The sequence below is a fragment of the Salvelinus namaycush genome, chromosome 18 (assembly GCF_016432855.1).
Source record: "Salvelinus namaycush isolate Seneca chromosome 18, SaNama_1.0, whole genome shotgun sequence".
Classification (NCBI taxonomy): domain Eukaryota; kingdom Metazoa; phylum Chordata; class Actinopteri; order Salmoniformes; family Salmonidae; genus Salvelinus; species Salvelinus namaycush.
This window is the reverse complement of record NC_052324.1, coordinates 4,477,479-4,497,398: the sequence shown is the minus strand read 5'-3', so window position 1 is coordinate 4,497,398 and position 19,920 is coordinate 4,477,479. Positions and strand designations below refer to the sequence as shown.

Here is a 19,920-nt window from a genome sequence, read left to right as displayed (position 1 = left end):
AGGGGGATGTGTATGTTCAGTTTTAAATTGCTCACTTCACAAATTCAGTCAGACATGATTACATCTAGGTCCAATTACAATTTTCCACCAATTTCCCAAATTTCTATTAAGCCTTGAGAAACTTCACAGCAGATACAAACTCCGAGAATAAATTGCAGATCTAGGTTTTATTTGACAGAAAATGTCCCACTAGATATGTATATGGAGGTTGAAATGAAAAAAGTTATTTCCAGTTTATTATTGGATATGAACAATCTTAAAGGCTGATATATTACGGTATAATAAAATTGTGATGTATTTATGGAAGCTGCAAAGGAAAGTTAAGTCCTGTTCCGAGGAGGAAGGTATAGTTTTAAAAGGATTTCCAGGGCCGATAGGAGGTAGGTAGCATAAGGCCCACAGGCCACAAACCTGAGAAAACACACACCGATTACCCTTACCCTCAACAAAACACAAACATGACTGGATCTACAGATAGTCCTGTCCAGAAACGCATGTAGGAAAGCCAGAGCTGACCAGGGGTGTATTCAGTAGGGTGAAATGTTCACAACGAGATAAAAGTAATGTATAGAGTCAAAATGACACCTTTTTCTAGAGGACAGAGAATTTGGTCGATTTGCATAATATATTTTCTATCTAAATGTTCTGAAACGCTGCCCCCTCTTGATTCTCAAGAGCCAAATCAACAACTTGTGTAACAACTGGCTGTAAGTTCTGTAGACTTTTCTAATATGAAGTAGTCCAAAAAAGGACCTACATCGTAGCAGAGAGTTCCGTGGAAGTATGTGTAGTAAGAACCTGTCAGGTGTCCTAGGTATCACATTCTTGGTGCTAAAAGGAAAACATTCACTGCTGTTGAACAACTGCATCAGACAGCCGTGTCAGAGTTCAATTAATTAATGTCAACATTTTGTGATTAACAACTAAAATCGGTGAGAGCGCAATTTTAACTTGAGATCGGCCTGTGTCAACTCACAATTCCAAAAGTTGACACCATGATTTACATGGGAAGTCTGAGTTGCACACGCAGATCTCAAGTCTGAATTACACCCTGCATGTGAATGCCTAGTGTTACAATTCAGATAAATGTGCTCTGCTTTGAAGTAGTGAGTAGGTTTTGAGAGAATATGTGAAAGGTGTGGTAGTCTTTTAAATAAACACCTGTGAGAATGTGTCCAAATTCGAATGCGGTCTACCCAACCGATGTTGACCGTGAGTCTTGTCAAAGGACATTGATTAGGTATACGTTTTGTCTCAGTTTTTGGTAGGGATGTTTCTCAACCGAGGGGTCCTTGTGACTTAGATACACTCTCTCACCTTTGTAACTGATGACTAACCTTGCTGTTTTGCACAGTTATTATTAGACAAATTACAGCATTTGCTAGATTACCTATTTATCATGAAAGGCACAAGAGTGGGACTAGCTGCAAGGCTCTTCGGGTTTCTCTTGGCTACATATTACTGGACTTAGTAGTACAATATAAATAGTTGTTCAATAAAACAAAGAAATGGCATGATCATAATCAACTGAAATAGTGTGTACATACACACACAAACAAATCACTACAAAAATATACCTGACTGAAAGCAGAGAGAGAGAAACATGAGCTCAAAGGCAAGTGTTGAGAGTGCGAGAGAGACTTTGGTGTGTGGAAGGCCCAACATCTCACATATACGACATCCGCTTTGCTGTGATGAACTCCTCTAGATGAACCTTGCCACTACCCATGAGGCCAAACGCGGGATACATGGTACCGGTGCAGTCCACTTGCCGCTCGTAAAGGCATCTCATGGTGTTTGCGTCGTAGAAGTAGACACGGCCCGCCTCGTAGTCCAGGTACACGCCAATGCGCTGGGGCATGGGCAGCACCCGGTTGCCGTGGTCATTGCCGGCGGTGGCGGAGGAGATAGATGCTTTGGGTATGAACACTTTGCCCATGCCCACGGTGAGCAGGGTGAAGGGCTGGGACAGGTCGTAGCACGCGTCCTCGCTGCCACTGTCGTGCCCACTGTCGTGGTCGTACCTGGAGTTGGAAGAGATAAGAGAAAGCAGCCTACAATTGCAATTATACTCTGACGCACGCACCATCATTATCTGGAAGCCTGTTAAAATATACATAATAGTAAACCCACAAAGTAGGTAATAACAATGAATTGTTGAGAAACTAAGGCCTGGTCCGTGAGTTAGCCCTTAACAGGTTAATGCTTCTTACATCACAGGCTTTTTTGTGACTCAGGCCTGATCCTTAGTGAGTAATAGAGTAAGACTGAGGAAGTGGGGTTTACCTGGGGCTACTAGTGTCCCGGGGGTTGTGGATCCACTCCAGCAGCTTGGAATCAGAGGCCACGCCCACCTTGACTAAGTAGGAGTGGGGCTCCACGCGGAAGGCCCAGTAGTGTCTGCCCTGAGAGATGCCCGTGTCACCGATGATGTAGTCCAGGCCCATGTAGCTGCCTGCCTGCACACGCTCAGCAGCCAGCAGGAAGGCCATGCCGGCCGCACTCTCCACCGAGTCACGCAGCTTACTCAACGTCAGCCGCTCCGAGCTGAAGCCGCACTTGTCATTGAACAGGAAGCCAAACACTACAGGAGAGAGCGAGCAATGATACAAAAGGAACAGCATCAGCCACAGATAGGATTTCACATCATCTTTGGATGCCAGGGAAAAGGTGAACTTTCATAAAGTGTCACATGAGGGCGCCATTATAAAGATGTTCAAGTAATGAAACAAACTTAAGGAATTAAACACATTTCCAAAACGATACATTTTCAGATGTGAAGATATACAAAACAATGCTTGGTTTCTTATTTCTCAAATAAGGTCTATATAAATTATTTTCTAGGCCACATCTGCTGCTGAACATAAAAATATTTCAAAAATAGTTACAACGCCAAAGGCAATAATTACTATAAACATAAGTAAAATAATTACGCCTGTGCATTGAACCATTGCATTTGGTCTCCATGTTATGAGATGACTTCATTCGCATTAATTAATGACGTTCCCGTAAAAACAAGGGCAAAAATACTAGCTGTTTACCCCTTTAGCCTTTGTTGTGTGAACGGCACAAACTTAATTGAATGGAGTCATCCTAAAGATAAGCTTAATTAAAAAGGATAAGAAAAGGACAAATGTATGGTCATACAGCATTGATTAAAGTCTACGCCTACACTGACTGTTGTTGTGATAGGAGGCGTGTTGAAGCTACTGTAACGTCTGAGGCCAGCGTTGACCCAGAATTCCATCTCATTACTAACGCACTGTGCACCCCACTGCTACATGTGTCCACAGTCCGGGCAAAGGAATGTGGGCTCCCAGTCCCATCACTGGACTTCCATCCAGTAGGCCCAGCCTCAGTTTACGGCAAACTAATGAGCCAGGGGAGGATAAACACTCAACGAAATCCTAATGGATCAGCCATTGTCTATATGCATGGGGGTTTCAGACAGGTGATATCAATCCCTAGAGTGCTCTACAGATGGCATGTGATTGCTATTCAGAGTGCTTAGAAACAGAGGCTTTGAATATCGTAAACAGATGAACTGTAACTCTGGACCTCAGCTGCATCTCAACTCTGCTCAGTCGGTCTGAAAAAAAAAACAGCAATTTCAAAAAGGCAATGTTTCTGCGATTCAACAAAGGAGATGGGTCGCAGAAATTATAAATGAATGACCGACCCACCGTAGCTTCCTAACAGTCAACTGTATTTTATCCACACAGTTCACTTTGAACAGTCGAGCATCTGTCAATTTGTAATCTTCCGTGGATCCGACTGCTAAATACCGACAGACTCGGGAGGGGGGAAAAATAAAGCTTAACTTCAGCCCCGAAGCCCAACACAGGCGGGATGCCAACGTAAGACTGAAAATAAGATGTATTTCTTTGTAATTAGGATAATTAGCATCCAACTTTCAGGGCTGCTTTCACAGCCTAGTAGAGATGATTGCTATAGAGCCCAGTACAGTATACTAGTTTTTCCCCAGTTCCTACATTTGAAAAATGGAATTGAATCATTGTTAAATTATTGCAGAGAATTTATTCCAGTAGAGCTTGAAATTATTAGTCTGTCACTGTTTTGGTTAAGGGCCCAGGGCCACCTCTCTCTTCATCAGTGCCAACCATACACATATGACATCATCATAATCAGTGTTTGGTGTGTGTGTATGACATCAGTGCCTGGTGCCTACCTGGAGCAGGTGGTGTGTGGAAGGTGACTTCTGGGCTGTAGGGGCTGTAGAGGGAGTTGCGGCAGCTGCGTACTCTGAACGAGTAGAGGCTGTTGGCCTCCAGGTCGCACACCACTGTGCTGGGGCCGTACACCGGGACTGTGGGGCGCCAGCGGCTGCTGCCCTCCTCCTCGTCCTTCTCAACACCCAGCTTCCTGTACTCCAGCACCTGGTGGTCTGTGGCCAGGGTGTCCTCAGCCAACTGCCAGCACACCAGGCCTTCGTTGTAGACGCGACTGCGGGACAGATCGATGATGGGAGGGTCAGGGACTGGAGAGGGAGGGGAGGAGAAAAGGTAAATGGCAGAGGGAGGGGTCAGTTTAAAGTGTAATTTGTCTGCAGCCAATTCATGTCTTTCTCTAAATCGACAAACTAACATAAGTCGGCAAACCTTAGACAAGTAAGACTTGTTAGAGCCAGAACGTCCCATACAAACTAATGCTAGAAATTATTTTAAATGGTATTGGTTATACAGGAAATATAGAAAAATAAACCCCAAAATGATAAGAACCCTAAACTTGATTCAACACATTGGTTTATGTAATCGCATAAGTTTATTTATTAAGGGCATGGAGTCGACCAGAGATGAGACTGAACTCATAGACAGACAGGACAATGGATAGGACGAATAAGAGAAGCTCTTAAAAAGGTTTCATTTATGCACAGACATTGCCAGGAAAAGCACTTTGCAAAACCCTCTCTCGCTCTCTCCCCCTCGCTCACTGCGGATAGAGCTTCCTGTCAAACAGTAGCAGCCGGATCCAGCTAGGGTCCCATAGAATTGGATCAGGGCTGAGGAGGGTGCCGCAGATGGAACTGGGCAGCCTGCAAACCCAGCCGGCACCCGGCCCGAGAGCGCAGCTATTCTCAGAGAAACAGACTATTTTTCAGGCTACAGCCGGGACGGGAGGGACAGACTAAACAGAGACGTCAACTTCCTTCTTACTGGCCGTGAGTTCAGACCATACTGCAGTCTCTGGAGGGGCTGGATTAGGAAGGGAGAAAGCACACACCACAATGTCTTTATGGTTCAACTAGTGGGACACATTCAAATATGGAGCCAGTGTGAGCGTAGAAGACTCCAGAATGGCATTGTAATGACATCTTGATGAGCAGGGTTGAAATTACACATCGACTCTTGGGGGGATATTTGTGGGAGGTGTCCTTGGTTGTCACTCTCCCATCCTCAGATCCCCACCCTACAGGCACTGTGAACCTTGGTGATGAGGATTGCCAGACATTTGTTAAATAGGAGACAGTTTTGCATCCTCTGCTCTTTTCATGTCTACCGTCAATTCAATTACTGCTGGGCATCAATTCTTAGAGCTTCCTCCTCTCAGACAGAGTGCATCATTACCCTCCTGTCCCTTCCCTACCATTTAGATTAACCACATCAATCAATGGCCTTCCTTTCAAGGGCTTTCAAGCAGCTTTCCCCGCAAGAAAGGGAAAATTGATTACTTGGACGCATTTCTAATATGTAAGCAACATAGTTGTTTCATATGACCCTTTCATGACCCACTATGGCGCGACAGAGCAGAGCCCTTTATGATCAGTAATACTTCTAGCAGGAGGGAGAATGGCTGGAGCTCATTCTAAGGACACAGCCACAGGTAGATGACAGTCTATGAATACCCTTCTGCTTACTTCCTGGGTTACACTCCCCTTACTTAATATGCGCATATCAAATCAGTTCCTTTTCATGGCAGACAATTATATCCAGCCCGCCTCACAGTGCCCTTTTCTTTAATCGGGGCAAATGGACGTGAGAGTCTATGCAAAGCAGTGGACCAGAAAAAGCCCTGCAATGCTCTCAGTGCCAAAATCCCTGCGTGTATATCAGGAGTGTAACCGGCTTATTCAATTAAAGGGCTTCTGGTGGTCGGCATCTAAACAGAGAGCAGAGCTCAGGAGGAGGTGTAAGTGGCCAACAGGTTGAGGTGACAGTGTGGGACAGATGAGGATTGTGTCAACAAATTGAGTTTTAGGATTTCATTACGATGTATGTATACATTGTTACATACGTAATACTGGGGGGGTGGGAGTCTTACCTCCACCAAAGCAAAGCTCCTTCAGCAGGGTCTCCTCTCTGGAAGTGTCCAGCACAAACTCATCAAAGGAGGGGTCGGCCACAGGGTGGAATGTCCTCAGAGACTCGGTGGATTTCGCGATCCTGGGAGTGAAAGGACACAAATGGCAGAGTTATTCACTTTGTAGTGAACACTACACGCTACCAAGAAGCCATTCCATCAGAGCAGAATGGAAATCATCTCCTGGGCAAGATAAACGAGAGTGTGGGAAATGTGTGTGTATTAATGTAACAGCGTTCCTAAAATTAAAAGCGTGAATAAAGTCCTCAAGCTGCTTTTTGACTAATGGAGATCAATAAGCAGGATTAGAGCTAGAGCGGGACATGGGGAAAGTAAACAAGGCTTTGTCGTTCCAATCTCTCACTTGGAAAAGGTACCTGGCCAGCCACACCAATGGCTGACCGGATCTCTGGCACTCACCACACCCACATAAGCTGATTGAATTCTCCAGCCCTAAAATAACAGGGGCCAAATCCCCATTAGAAACCTAGAGGTCCAGAGTTGCCACAGGGAAGTCACCATGATCAAATAGCCATTATGGCCTGTAATAAAGAGGTTGAAAATGGGCCCTTTGTTTGTTTATTAAGAATGGAGGCCAATCGAATTACTGCCCTTTTATAAACAATGGTATTATATCACCATTAGACAATAGCCTTTACCCACAATTGATGACGGGAACCTTTTGGGTGACAGTCTCTACTGTATACTATCCATAACAGAGGGCAATGTGCTGGGACTGGGAGTGTCAGTCAGGGCTGGAGAGAGGCTGACCTGGTGTGAAGCTGTTTGGCAGTCTGAACAAAGCAGGACTGGTCCGTCTCCTTGAGAACCTCCTGGGCATAACCCACCAGGCCGCTGTTCTCCAACATGCCCTGGTACTCGTCCACCTGGCCCCGAAGCTGGTCCAGACGCCGCGTCCTCGACTGCTCGATGGAGCGCAGCATCTCAAACTTCCTCTCCTGGAGGGTCTCGAACAGTCGCTCAAAGTGCTCGTTGGTCCGACGCTCCGCCAACTGGCCGTTCTCCTGTAGAAGTAAGAGAAATGTTGCACGACAATTAATTGAAACCTACAACTGCATAGAAGTAGCCTATGGACCAGTGTTTGTTTGTGAAATCATGCCACATCATGCCTTCTTGTCATGCCGAAGAGTTTGACATGACAATGAGTTGGAATGATAGCCCAAACAGATCTGGGACATGGCTAGCATAGACGTACTATTACAACAAATGAAAACAAGACAGGGACAAAATACATAATACAGTACAGATGAGCAAACGCTTCTGCAGTGGAATTCATGTGAATTAGTACATGTTCCTTTGTTTATGCCTTTATATGCATTTGAATAAGTGACCTTCCTTCTCAGGGCAGACAGAATGTCCCTTTGTTAGAATGTCCCTTTGTTAGTGGACATAATAGACAACACGGGACTAGTTTAACTCTGTCAACACAGTTACTTGTCAACACAGTTACTTGCCTCGGTTTCATTGATCAACACCTCCAGGTGGGAAATCTGAGTCTTCACTTGGTCCTCTTTGCTGATTAAGTAATGGATAGCCTTTGATAGCTTCTCCTGTTGGTATAATAACAACAAAGAACATTAGCAGAAATGCTCAATAGATAGAACATAAGATACAAATGATTGCATTAAATATGGATGAGTCTGGCCCGGTGCCCGTGTCCACAGGCCTTTTAGATTACAGCCAGAGGACACGGAGTCCTCAGTCCCTCTGCTTTCAGTGGCTGATTGACCGCCGTCTAGGCGGGGTAGACGAGGTTTGCTTGTTGTTGATGACCACACGTCGATTACACTGCTCACAAAGGAAAACTGATCATGTGGACGTGTGCCACTTAGTACAGGTAACTGATGGGTTGGCGCCCCCCCTTGGTTTGTGCTGTGGTGGAGATTTTTGTGGGCTATACTCGGCCCTGTCTCAGGATTGTAAGTTGGTGGTTGAAGATATCCCTCTAGTGGTGCGGGGGCTGTGCTTTGGCAAAGTGGGTGGGGTTATATCCTTCCTGTTTGGCCCTGTCCGGGGGTATCATCGGATGGGGCCACAGTGTCTCCTGACCCCTCCTGTCTCAGCCTCCAGTATTTATGCTGCAGTAGTTTATGTGTCGGGGGGCTGGGGTCAGTTGGTTATACCTGGAGTACTTCTCCTGTCTTATCCAGTGTCCTGTGTGAATTTAAGTATGCTCTCTCTAATTCTCTCCTTCTCTCTTTCTTTCTCTCTCTCTCTCGGAGGACCTGAGCCCTAGGACCATACGTCAGGACTACCGGGCATGATGACTCCTTGCTGTCCCCAGTCCACCTGGCCTTGCTGCTGTTCCAGTTTCAACTGCTCTGCCTGCGGTTATGGAACCCCTACCTGTCCCAGACCTGCTGCTTTCAACTCTTAATGATCGGCTATGAAAAGCCAACTGACTTTTATTCCTGATTATTATTTGACCATGCTTGTCATTTATGAACATTTTGAAAATCTTGGCATAGTTCTGTTATAATCTCCACCCGGCACAGCCAGAAGAGGACTGGCCACCCCTCATAGCCTGGTTCCTCTCTAGGTTTCTTCCTAGGTTTTGGCCTTTCTAGGGAGTTTTTCCTAGCCACCGTGCTTCTACACCTGCATTGCTTGCTGTTTGGGGTTTTAGGCTGGGTTTCTGTACAGCACTTCGAGATATTAGCTGATGTACGAAGGGCTATATAAAATAAACTTGATTTGATCAATATTTCATTAGGGGGCTGAGAAACAACAGCGTCACTGGCCAGTTGGGTAAACATCAACTTCCAAACTATAACATTATTTTTTCCTGGGGTGTATTCATTAGTACACACCGTAGCAAAACATTTTGCAACAGAAAACATTTGCAATGAAAAACAAATTTACTTTTTGGGACAAATTCAGGTAGTTCACTCCCCGTTTGCTTCCTGGTAAATAAATCAGATTAAGTTCTGGTCAGGTCAAGTGAATGGTTGGAGACATCGTTATCGTCATAAAGTACCTTGAGGATCTTGTAGGCGCTGCTCATGGTTGTGACTTTGTGGTTTGCATGAGAGCCTCCCAGCTTGCACAGGTGACAGACTGGACGCCGGCACACCTCGCAGTACATGTTGACCTTCTCCATCTCATGCTCCGGACACATCAGCACCTGGATGGCCATGAGCACACATTGGATGAGAGGTCATAAAAAAAATATATATATATATATATATATATATATATATATATATATATATATATATATATATATATATAAATAAATAAAATAAAAAAATAAAATAAATAAAAATTCGCACACTCGTCACACCACATATGCAAAATGGCACAAAGGGTTACCCAAAAGTTTGTCAACACTAAATGACATACTCTCTCCTTTCAATCGTCTTTCTATTTATTAGCACTGAACAGGTATCTCCCACAACCAGCGAGTTTAACTGGACTGCAGAAGCACAAAGAAAAGCAGAGATAACACTTATTGTCAGTCAAAATTAAACCAACATCTCTATAGGCAGCATCATTAACGCAATCAACTCGTCAATGATTGTCCACCATCAATGACATGAGCTGATCCCTGCAATCTAAAATCAACAGCAGAGCAACATGGTCGAGATCAACAGCACAATGAACCCCCCCCCCCGAGGTGGTAAATTGTGTCTACCTTTGGCCTAAAGTTCATGGTGGGCCCCACATATTCGTGCTGGGCTTTGGGGGTGCCCCAGGGGTGGTGGAACTTGAAGCATTCGTTGCAGTAGCTGGCCTTGCAATCCATGCAGCTCTTGGTAGCCTCCTGCTGGGGCGGCTTGCACATGTTGCACATGATCGCAACAGCAGCGCGGGCAGCCTGCCGGTAGCGCTCCACGATGCTCTCCAGGGTGAAGTTCCGGAAGAGCATGCTCATGCCCCGCTCGCCCAGGTCCACGTCGTGTTGGCAACCCGGGCATGGGAAAGTGGTGATGCGGGGGGTCACAGAGCCACGCCTCCATCCTGGTGAGGAGATAGAGCCTGATACGACAGACAGAACAGCCATTAGAGTGCTAATCACATCAAACTAAGGATGGGCCTGCACAGACAAGCACACACACACAGTGTCTTACAGAAACAAACACGGGTCCTTCTCGGACAGCTCACACTACATGGTCTCTCACACAACATGGATGGATAACACAAGAGATAGGAAGAGCATGTTTACAGTGACCTGGACACCAACAGATTCACGTAAAATTTATTACAAATCTAGTGCAAAGTGGGAAACCCACTAACAGAACCAAAATATCAACTCAAATCAACTTAAGGGTAAGAGAGAGTAATATCGATTTCCAGCAAAATGGCTACCTGCAGAGGAAATTCATTTTTTAAATGATTTGTCCAGTTCAATATATCCTAACACACTCTCACAAACACACATGATGGATGCAAGCAGCAGAACATTGTGCATTGAATGTACAAAGAAAAATGGCAAGCAAAAAAAATAGAATTTCAGCACACAGACATGCGGTGGGCACAAAGCAAAGCGTGTGTGACAAACATGTCTGTCGATGTGTGTGACGGCATGTAGCGATGGGAGACTGAGGGTGCTGATGTAGTAGTGAGTGAGCAGGCTTGGCGTTTTGGACGGTCTTGGGATGGAAGTTGATGAGGTGGGGGCCAAGTGTCCTGGCCTGAAGCGAATGGGAGAGGTCAGGGATTAAAACGACAGTGTACTTAGGCTAGGTGGGTGTGCTGGTCGGGGAGGGAGGGTGTTGCAGCAGCGTGTGTCTGCGGCAAGGTGTACGGTAGCAGGCTGAGGCACGTTGCCTGCTGCTGCAGTGGAAAGAGCTCAGGGCAGAAACTGACAAGTCATCGCAAGGCCATTCTGGCAGGGCAAAAACCACAACATGGTTTGAGTCATCACAATGCGACACAGCCCAATCGCCATAACCAGGACTGCATTGCAAAAGGGATGCAGGCTATCTTGCCAGGAGTATGTGAATAAACCAAATACTGTACAAGGTAAGAACATACATTTAAAAAGAGTGGAGTTAATCTTCCCTACACGTTTTTAACTCCTTTATCTTCCTTTAACTCCTTTAATCTAACTGTCAAGATGAATGGCTTTTAGACTGAAAGCCTTAGGGTGCTTTTAAGACTTGAGCTCTATGAAAGGGACACAACTTATGTATCCTGACTTAAATAATTCTGGTGCCATTTTAAAAAGGAGTTGTTCAGATGCATAATTATCATGGCATAGCATTTTTAAAACATCTACTGAGCACTTCAACGTAAAATAAATAATCATGTCTGCTAAAGCATTGTGCTCTAGGGTGTTCTCCCATCAAATGATGAGATCTTTGTAGAGATTGCTCATGGCGCGCAAGCCAAACACATGCGTGTCTAAAGCATTTTCTATAACTGAACCGTGGAGCAAAAAAGGTTTCTGGGGCAAGACTGTCAGTGAGACTAGGTTGAGGCAGTATAGTCTAGACAATCTCGGTATGTCTAAACAAAATATAATATTGTGTAAAATAGAAATATGTCCCCTGCCTCTTCTAAAAGTACATTTTTTTTTTTCTTTATTATTTAACTAGGCAAGTCAGTTAAGAACAAATTCTTATTTACAATGATGGCCTAGGAACAGTGGTTAACTGCCTTGTTCAGGGGCAGAACGACAGATTCTTACTGGCCCAACGCTCTAACCACTAGGCTACCTGCTGCCCCAACAAGGTACTTGTCCACAAGGTACTGGATATTTCCGAGGCTACAGGGAGGGGAGACCCCTCTTCATTTGCCCAGGCATTAAGAAATTCCACTTTAAACCCAACTCCTAGGTAACTTCCTGAGCCATTTCGCTAACCTCTAGTCTCCACTCTGACTCACATCCCGCCCAGAGCTGTGGCTCACACACTCATTCTCCAACCTACTTTGTAAGACATGCACGTGTTGAAAGCAGAGCACAAAAGCCCGAAAGCACCAGGCTCGAAAAATGCAACAAAACACCAAATGCAGACATAAATTGGTGGGACATACTATACATTTGCGACTTTGCTCAGTAGACTTTTTAAAAAGCTAGAATGCCACGTCTACCAAATCGGCTACATAAAAGGCAACAGGGGCCTATTGTCAGTTGTGTGGTTACATACAGGAGTGTAACAGTTAAGTTGGGGTTCACAGGGGATCTTGTGACACTGTACTCACTACTACAGCTATTCAAAAAATGGAACCCGCGTCTACCTCTCCTCCCAAACGACCTTCTCTGCAGTGTGGCTGCAAGCAATGGACAAAAAAGTGAAGTGAGACCAACAATTAACATATACAGTATGTTAACAGAAGTGGAGTTAAAACTGATGCACATCCAATTACAGTGGACAAGTGCTAACACACAATAACATGGTGCTTAAAATAAATGGCCTTTTTAAAAAGGTTTTGGTGAAAACATATGTGAATTCACAGATTTCAAAAAAGTGTGGACACACCTACTCATTCAAGAGTCTTTCTTTTTATTATTTTCTACATTGTAGTATAATAGTGAAGACATCACAACTATGGAATAACACATATGGAATCATGTAGTAACCAAAAAAAGTGGTAAACAAATCAAAATATATTTTAGATTCTTCAAAGTAGCCACCCTTTGCCTTGACAGCTTTGCACACGCTTGGCATTCTTTCAACCAGCTTCTCCTGGAATGCTTTTCCAACAGTCTTGAAGGAGTTCCCACATATGCTGAGCAATTGTTGGCTGCTTTTCCTTCACGCTGTGGTCCAACTCATCCCAAACCATCTCAATTGGGTTGAGGTCCAGTGATTGTGGAGGCAAGGTCATTTGATGCAGCACTCCATCACTCTCCTTCTTGGTCAAATAGCCCTTACACAGCTTGGAGGTGTGTTGGGTTATTGTCCTGTTGAAAAACAAATGATTTCCCATCTGGTTTGCGCTTAGTGGGAATGGCGTATTGCTGCAGAATGCTGTGATAGCCATGCTGGTTAAGTGTGCCTTGAATTCTAAATAAATCACAGACAGTGTCACAAGCAAAGCATCTCCACACCTCATGGTGGGAACTACACATACGGAGATCATCCGTTCACCTACTCTGTGTCTCACAAAGACACGGCAGTTGGAACCAAAGATCTCAAATTTGGACTCATCAGACCAAAGTACAAATTTCCACCGGTCTAATGTCCATTGCTCATGATTCTTAGCCCAAGCAAGTCATTTCTTATTGGTGTCCTTCAGTAGTGGTTTCTTTGCGGTAATTCAACCATGAAGGCCTGATTCATGCAGTCTCCTTTGAACAGTTGATGTTGAGATGTGTCTGTTACTTGGACTCTGAAGCGTTTATTTGGGCTGCAATTTCTGAGGCTGATGAACTTATCTTCTGCAGCGGAGCGTAACTGCAGCGTAACTCTGGGGCTTCCTTTCCTGTGGCGGTCATCATGAGAGCCAGTTTCATCATAGTGCTTGATGGTTTTTGCTAGGGATGCACCGATATTACATTTATGTCCGATACCGATATTTTCCTTGCCAAAAAAAACCCCGATAACAATATTTCAAATTTTAGCAGCCTTTTAACTGACTTTCCTAGTTAAATAAAAGGTTACACACACACACACCTGACCAAAGTTATTTTGTTGGCATTTACGTATGTCCCCATTACCAGTAAAACCCATTTATTTCACTTACTTCCTGTGCTGTTTCATTGTTCATTTGTTCAGTCGTTTCATTCTCAACCAGGATTTCATCATGCATGTCAGACAGAGCTGAAACTTCACTGCTTATCCCTGGCCTCTCTTCCTCGGTGTGCACTGTCACTGTGTCCTTTTACATCTTGTCCAGCTATGTATGTAACATTTCACGTAAACCCTGTTTGTCTGCGTCGAAGTAGTGGTCCTTGTACCTAGCATCAAGCATGGTGGCGACACAGTAAAGAAGCTCAGAGAGAATGCCACCGTGGTGCTTGTTCAAAGCCTTGTGTACTTTTGTAAGTTTTAACCCCACGGTCTGTCGGCAGTTTTGTTGAGCAGCCGTTTCAATGACATGACAGAGAGTATAATGTCTGCTGCAGACGCAGTTGATTAGCTTATTTCTTGAGTCAGTTGTTCGAATGGAGCTAGGAGTGTTCATGTTTCAAACATGTTCTCAAATGCCATTGAAATGGCAGCAGCGGTATGAGAACCAGCACATTTTTGAGCATGCAATACGGTTTTCCTCAGTACGAAATCCTCGTCGACCCACTGTACTGTCAGACTCATAATAGTTATGGGGCTGACATTGCTGGTCCAAATGTCAGTCGTGAAGCTCATGGATGTGAGTTTCAACAATACTGTGTAACTCCGGTAGGGCAACATCTGAAAAAGCTTGTGTACCGGGGCTCGATCAGTCGGCAAAAACCAACATCATCCACGACAGAGCACAGTTGATTGTGAAGGGCAATGAATTCCATTATCTTGGCGTTAACGGATTTCGCCTTCGAGTTGTCTCGCTGAAATTTTCTTACTCTTTCAAATGACCGCTCGACTTGAACATGTTTAGTATTTTTCTGCTTTTGTTCTGTGTAGCGCTGTATTTTGTGGCGTCACCATGTCATCTACTTACGTTATATAAGTATGCACGTCAGCTTTGACATCGGTTTTGCACATCGGCGTTAACTTCTTAATAGGGGGCGCTGTTTTCACTTTGGGAAAAAATCGTGCCCAAATTAAACGGCCTCGTACTCTGTTCTAGATCATACAATATGCATATTATTATTGGATAGAAAACACTCTGAAGTTTCTAAAACTGTTTGAATTATATCTGTGAGTAAAACAGAACTAATTTGGCAGCAAACTTCCAGACAGGAAGTGAAAATTCTGAAAATGGGGCTCTGTGTCAGGGCCTGCCTATTCAACTGGCTTATATTTATGGATCTGTATGCACTTCATATGCCTTCCACTAGATGTCAACAGGCAGTAGAATGTTGAATGGGGTGCCTAGCTTGATGTGAGGCCGAATGAGAGCTTTTGGAGTGACAGGTCCGCTCTTTTGTCAGTTTTCAACGGCGCCCAGGGGAACTCCACATTGTCTTCTGAAATGCGTTACGTATACACGACGAAATGCTCCGGCTCTGATTTTATTGGATACATGAGAAAAACATCATAAAGTAGGATTTTTCAACCGAGTTTGACCAGTTTATTCAACGTTTATTGGGACTTTTGGAATTTTCCGTTCCAGGCGCAACGATTTCTTGGACACGTGAGCTCCACATGGCTAGCCAAAGTTGCTAATTCGACAGAAGAAATGGACATTCTAAAACCAAACTACGATTTATTCTGGAACTAGGACTCCTCGCATAACATTCTGATGGAAGTTCATCAAATGTAAGAGAATATTTATGATGTTATTTCGTATTTTATGTTAAATCCAACAAGGCGGAGAATTTTAGGGCGCTGTCTCACAATATTGCATGCTGTACTAAAGTTATTTTTTTTAAATCTAACACAGCGGTTGCATTAAGAACCAGTGTATCTTTCATTTGCTGTACAACATGTATTTTTTAGTAAAGTTTATGATGAGTTCTTTGGTTAGATTAGGTGACTGTCCAAAATATCTCCGGACATTTTGGTGCATTGTGGCTACGTATTCACAATGTATAATCAGGATTTGTAGCTCTAAATATGCACATTTTCGAACAAAACATAAGTGTATTGTATAACCTGATGTTATAAGACTGTCATCTGATGAAGTTGTCCAAAGGTTAGTGATTAATTTTCTCTCTATTTCTGGGTTTTGTGAAAGCTATGTTGGCGGTGAATAAATGGCGTTGTGTGTTTGGCTATTGTGGTGAGCTAATAGAAATATATATTGTGTTTTCGCTGTAAAACATTTTTAAAAAATCGGAAATGATGGCTGGATTCACAAGATCTTTATCTTTCATTTGCTGTATTGGACTTGTGATTTCATGAAATTATATTATATGATATCCCTGTCCCGTTAGGCTAGGCTATGCTAGTCAGCTTTTTTGATGAGGAGGATCCCGGATCCGGGAGGGTGACTCGTTAGAGGTTTTAAACTAGACATGGGGCCAATGCTGGCATTTTTAGCTAATATCGGCCGATTCCGATATGCTCACCGATATATCGTGCATCCCTAGTTTTTGCGACTGCACTTGAAGAAACGTTCAAAGTGCTTGACATTTTCTGGATTGACTGACCTTCATGTCTTAAAGTAATGATGGACTGTTGTTTCTCTTTGCTTATTTGAGCTGTTCTTGCCATAATATGGACTTGGTCTTTTACCAAATAAGGCCATCTTCTATATACCACCCCTACCTTGTCACAGCACAACTGATTGGTTCAAACGCATTAAGAAGGAAAGAAATTTCACAAATTTACTTTGAACAAGGCACACCTGTTAATTGAAATGCTTTCCTCAGGACGACCTGACATGATGACTCCTTGCTGGCCCCAGTATACCTGGCCGTGCTGCTGCTCCAGTTTCAACTGTTCTGCCTGCGGCTATGGAACCCTGACCTGTTCACCGGACGTGCTACCTGTCCCAGACCTGCTGTTTTCAACCCTCTAGAGACCGCAGGAGCGGTAGAGATACTCTTAATGATCGGCTATGAAAAGCCAACTGACATTTACTCCTGAGGTGCTGCACCCTCGACAACTACTGTGATTATTATTATTTGACCATGCTGGTCATTTATGAACATTTGAACATCTTGGCCATGTTCTGTTATAAACTCCACCCGGCACAGCCAGAAGAGGACTGGCCACCCCTCATAGCCTGGTTCCTCTCTAGGTTTCTTCCTAGGTTTTGGCCTTCCTAGGGAGTTTTTCCCTAGCCACCGTGCTTCTACACCTGCATTGCTTGCTGTTTGGGGTTTTAGGCTGGGTTTCTGTACAGCACATAGATATCAGCTGATGTACGAAGGGCTATATAAATAAATTTGATTTGATTTCCAGTGGACTTCCTCATGAAGCTGGTTGAGAGAATGCCAAGAGTGTACAAAGCTGTCATCAAGGCAAAGGGTGGCTACTTTGAAGAATCGCAAATATAAAATATATTTTGATTTGTTTAACACTTTTTTGCTTCTACATGATTCCATATGTGTTATTTCATAGTTTTGAGGTCTTCACTATTATACTACAATGTAGATAATAGTAAAAATAAATAAAAACACTTGAATTAGTAGTGTGTCCAAACTTGACTGGTACTGTACATTGAGTTAAACATTCTAAAACAACAAAAAGGTCTCTAGCCCGAATCCTAATAAAACATTAAGGAGTTTCCACAAAACCTATTAGCTTTTACAGCACTTGACTGATAAATATAGCCCTGGGCTCAGTTCATTTAATCCCTCATTCATTCCTCGCAGGCAGGTTTCGTCACCATGATCACCACTGGTCTGACAACCATTCAGCAGAGGTGAAACCTTTAGTGAAATGCTGTCAGAGATTTAAGACTTTTACTTTAAAGTATGTTAACAATGTCCTTTAAGATTTCTTCAATGTACTTATAAGAAAATTGTTTACTAAATCCACTGCAAAAGTACCATGGTTACTAATGCCAAGGGGATTTAAATGAAGTACATGATTCTTAAGATGACTAAGGATATATTATTTTATTACCAGCGCTAACTCTTTTTCTAAAACAGCATTGAATGTTTCCACTGTGTTAATAGATGCGGACGTGGACATGAAGAATGGTCACATTCAGGTTCGGGCAAATGTGAATTGGTTGGGCTGTGGGTTCCGCAGCTGTGTTTTTGGAGTGGCCAGGGACTGGCTCATGATTAAGTAAAAGACTGCCTTGTCTCACTCCATGCTGTTTGCACCTTGGATTTAGACATTGACCTCTCAGCTTCCCCCAAAATAAAGAATGTGACAACCTCCCCCTCCCACCAACAAGTTAATTCAAAAGCGTTTTAAATGCTTTAGTGGGATAGTCGTGCTTTGTTCCGACATGTGTACATAAATCAAGCCTGTCGTCCTATCAAGGTGGTGTAAATGATAGGCATTCCGTTAAGAAATTGCTTGGCATTACAAAAATCAAAATATTCACAATACACCTATCATTTAACATTTTTGGGAAGTGCATGCTTTAAGGGCATGGAACTAGACAGAACAAAAGTGATGAATTGAATAAGCTTGTCAAGTGTCTATACTTTGCTCAAGAAACTTAAGACCCATCTCAAAACCTAATGAGATTAAAGGAAATAGTATAAACAGCCAACATTATGATTTTAAACAGGGTGGGGTTGGTGGTGTCGTCTTTCATTCTACAACCCAGAGAATAACTAGGAAAATACAAATGAAACTGGGTGTGGCATGTCCATAACTTTACTGCAAATTGCATGTAATGTTGCCAGATTTACATCACTTGTCACAATTTAGGCTTGATGATGAACGGCCAAACCCAAACGCACCTGATCTTGCAAGCCTATCCAGCCTCTCCATGCTTGGCGAGTGCACTCTGGATCGGGGCCCTGGGCTCCCAGGGAGGGAACACTCTGAGCCTGCATCGAAAGAATCCTCATGGTTCAATAGCAGCAGGTCTCGGACACACTTGTGACAAACGCTGTGCTGACAGGGCAAGATGAGGGGGTGTGTAAACAGCTCCTTGCAGATCGGACAAATGAGTTCACGCTCAATGTTCTTGATAGGGACCTGGTGTGGACAAACATTAATATTAGGTCTACAGTAAACTTATCTCCAGGCTAATTGCTACCGCATACCAGTTCAACAGAGATGGATCCGGCTGGTGGACGAGACTAGCAACAGCAGCGTTTTCCAAACTCGGTCCTGGGGACCCCAAGGGGTACACACTTTGGTTTGATGATGAGTTGATTTTTTTTGAGTCGGCTGTGTATTGCTAAGGAAAAATCCAACATGTGCACCCCTTTGGGTCCCCAGGATCGAGTTTGGGAAACGCTGGTCAACAGTAACATACATAGGCTTATGTAAACGCTTGTTGAACATTTCATTTGAAAGAGGCCAGTTTTGATACTGAGACTAGGCATACATTTACAAATGTTACGTGTAAGCTCTACCCTGGTAGGCCATGCACATAGTTAGAGAAGTTCATGCATCAGCTTGTTGGTTAGCTGAGGCAAAAATGGTTAGAGCAAGCAATTCCTCAAAAGGGGAAAGCTATACGGACACACCTGGTGCCCAAAATGATGACGTATGTTGCGCAGCGAGAGTTGAGTGGAGAAGAACGGATTCGGTTCGGTCATCCTGATGAGCCCTTCCTAGCTATCTAGTTTATAGATGTGGCTAGGAACTTCAGAGAGAATTAGGAACTTGTCTGCCGAAGTTGGGCCTTGGGAGCAGAAATCTTTTCAACTGGAGTTATTGTTGTTTTTTTTAAATAAAAATGTGGACGTTAGTTGTATATTTTCGGTGAAAATCACTACAATGAATGTGCTGTAGCCGTCACCCTGGCCTGATATTGGCTACACTATCAAGCTACTTCCCTCACTTTGCTGCGGCAAGCCGGCTTGCAGCGCAAACTCTCCTCCATTGAGCAGGAGACTGTATCCCGGTGATATGGTACCAAATACCAATATTAAAAGTGATTTATTGTGTAGGCTGTTATCCTACTCTAAATAAAAAATCAAGTGGGATGAGCAAAACATTTTAATATAGA

General features: G+C 43.7%; 1 protein-coding gene across 1 annotated transcript; it reads right to left on the bottom strand.

Moving 5' to 3' along the window:
- Positions 1-1,666: 1,666 nt before the first annotated feature.
- On the bottom strand, positions 1,667-18,932 carry LOC120062665 (E3 ubiquitin-protein ligase TRIM36-like). Its single transcript, XM_039012710.1, has 9 exons — positions 18,698-18,932; positions 9,974-10,317; positions 9,317-9,463; positions 7,794-7,889; positions 7,090-7,343; positions 6,280-6,401; positions 4,190-4,498; positions 2,287-2,584; positions 1,667-2,024 (listed from the first exon to the last, which is right to left on the bottom strand). The coding sequence occupies exons 1-9, from the start codon at positions 18,726-18,728 to the stop codon at positions 1,667-1,669; spliced, it is 1,959 nt and encodes a 652-aa protein (XP_038868638.1). The 5' UTR covers positions 18,729-18,932.
- Positions 18,933-19,920: the final 988 nt, after the last annotated feature.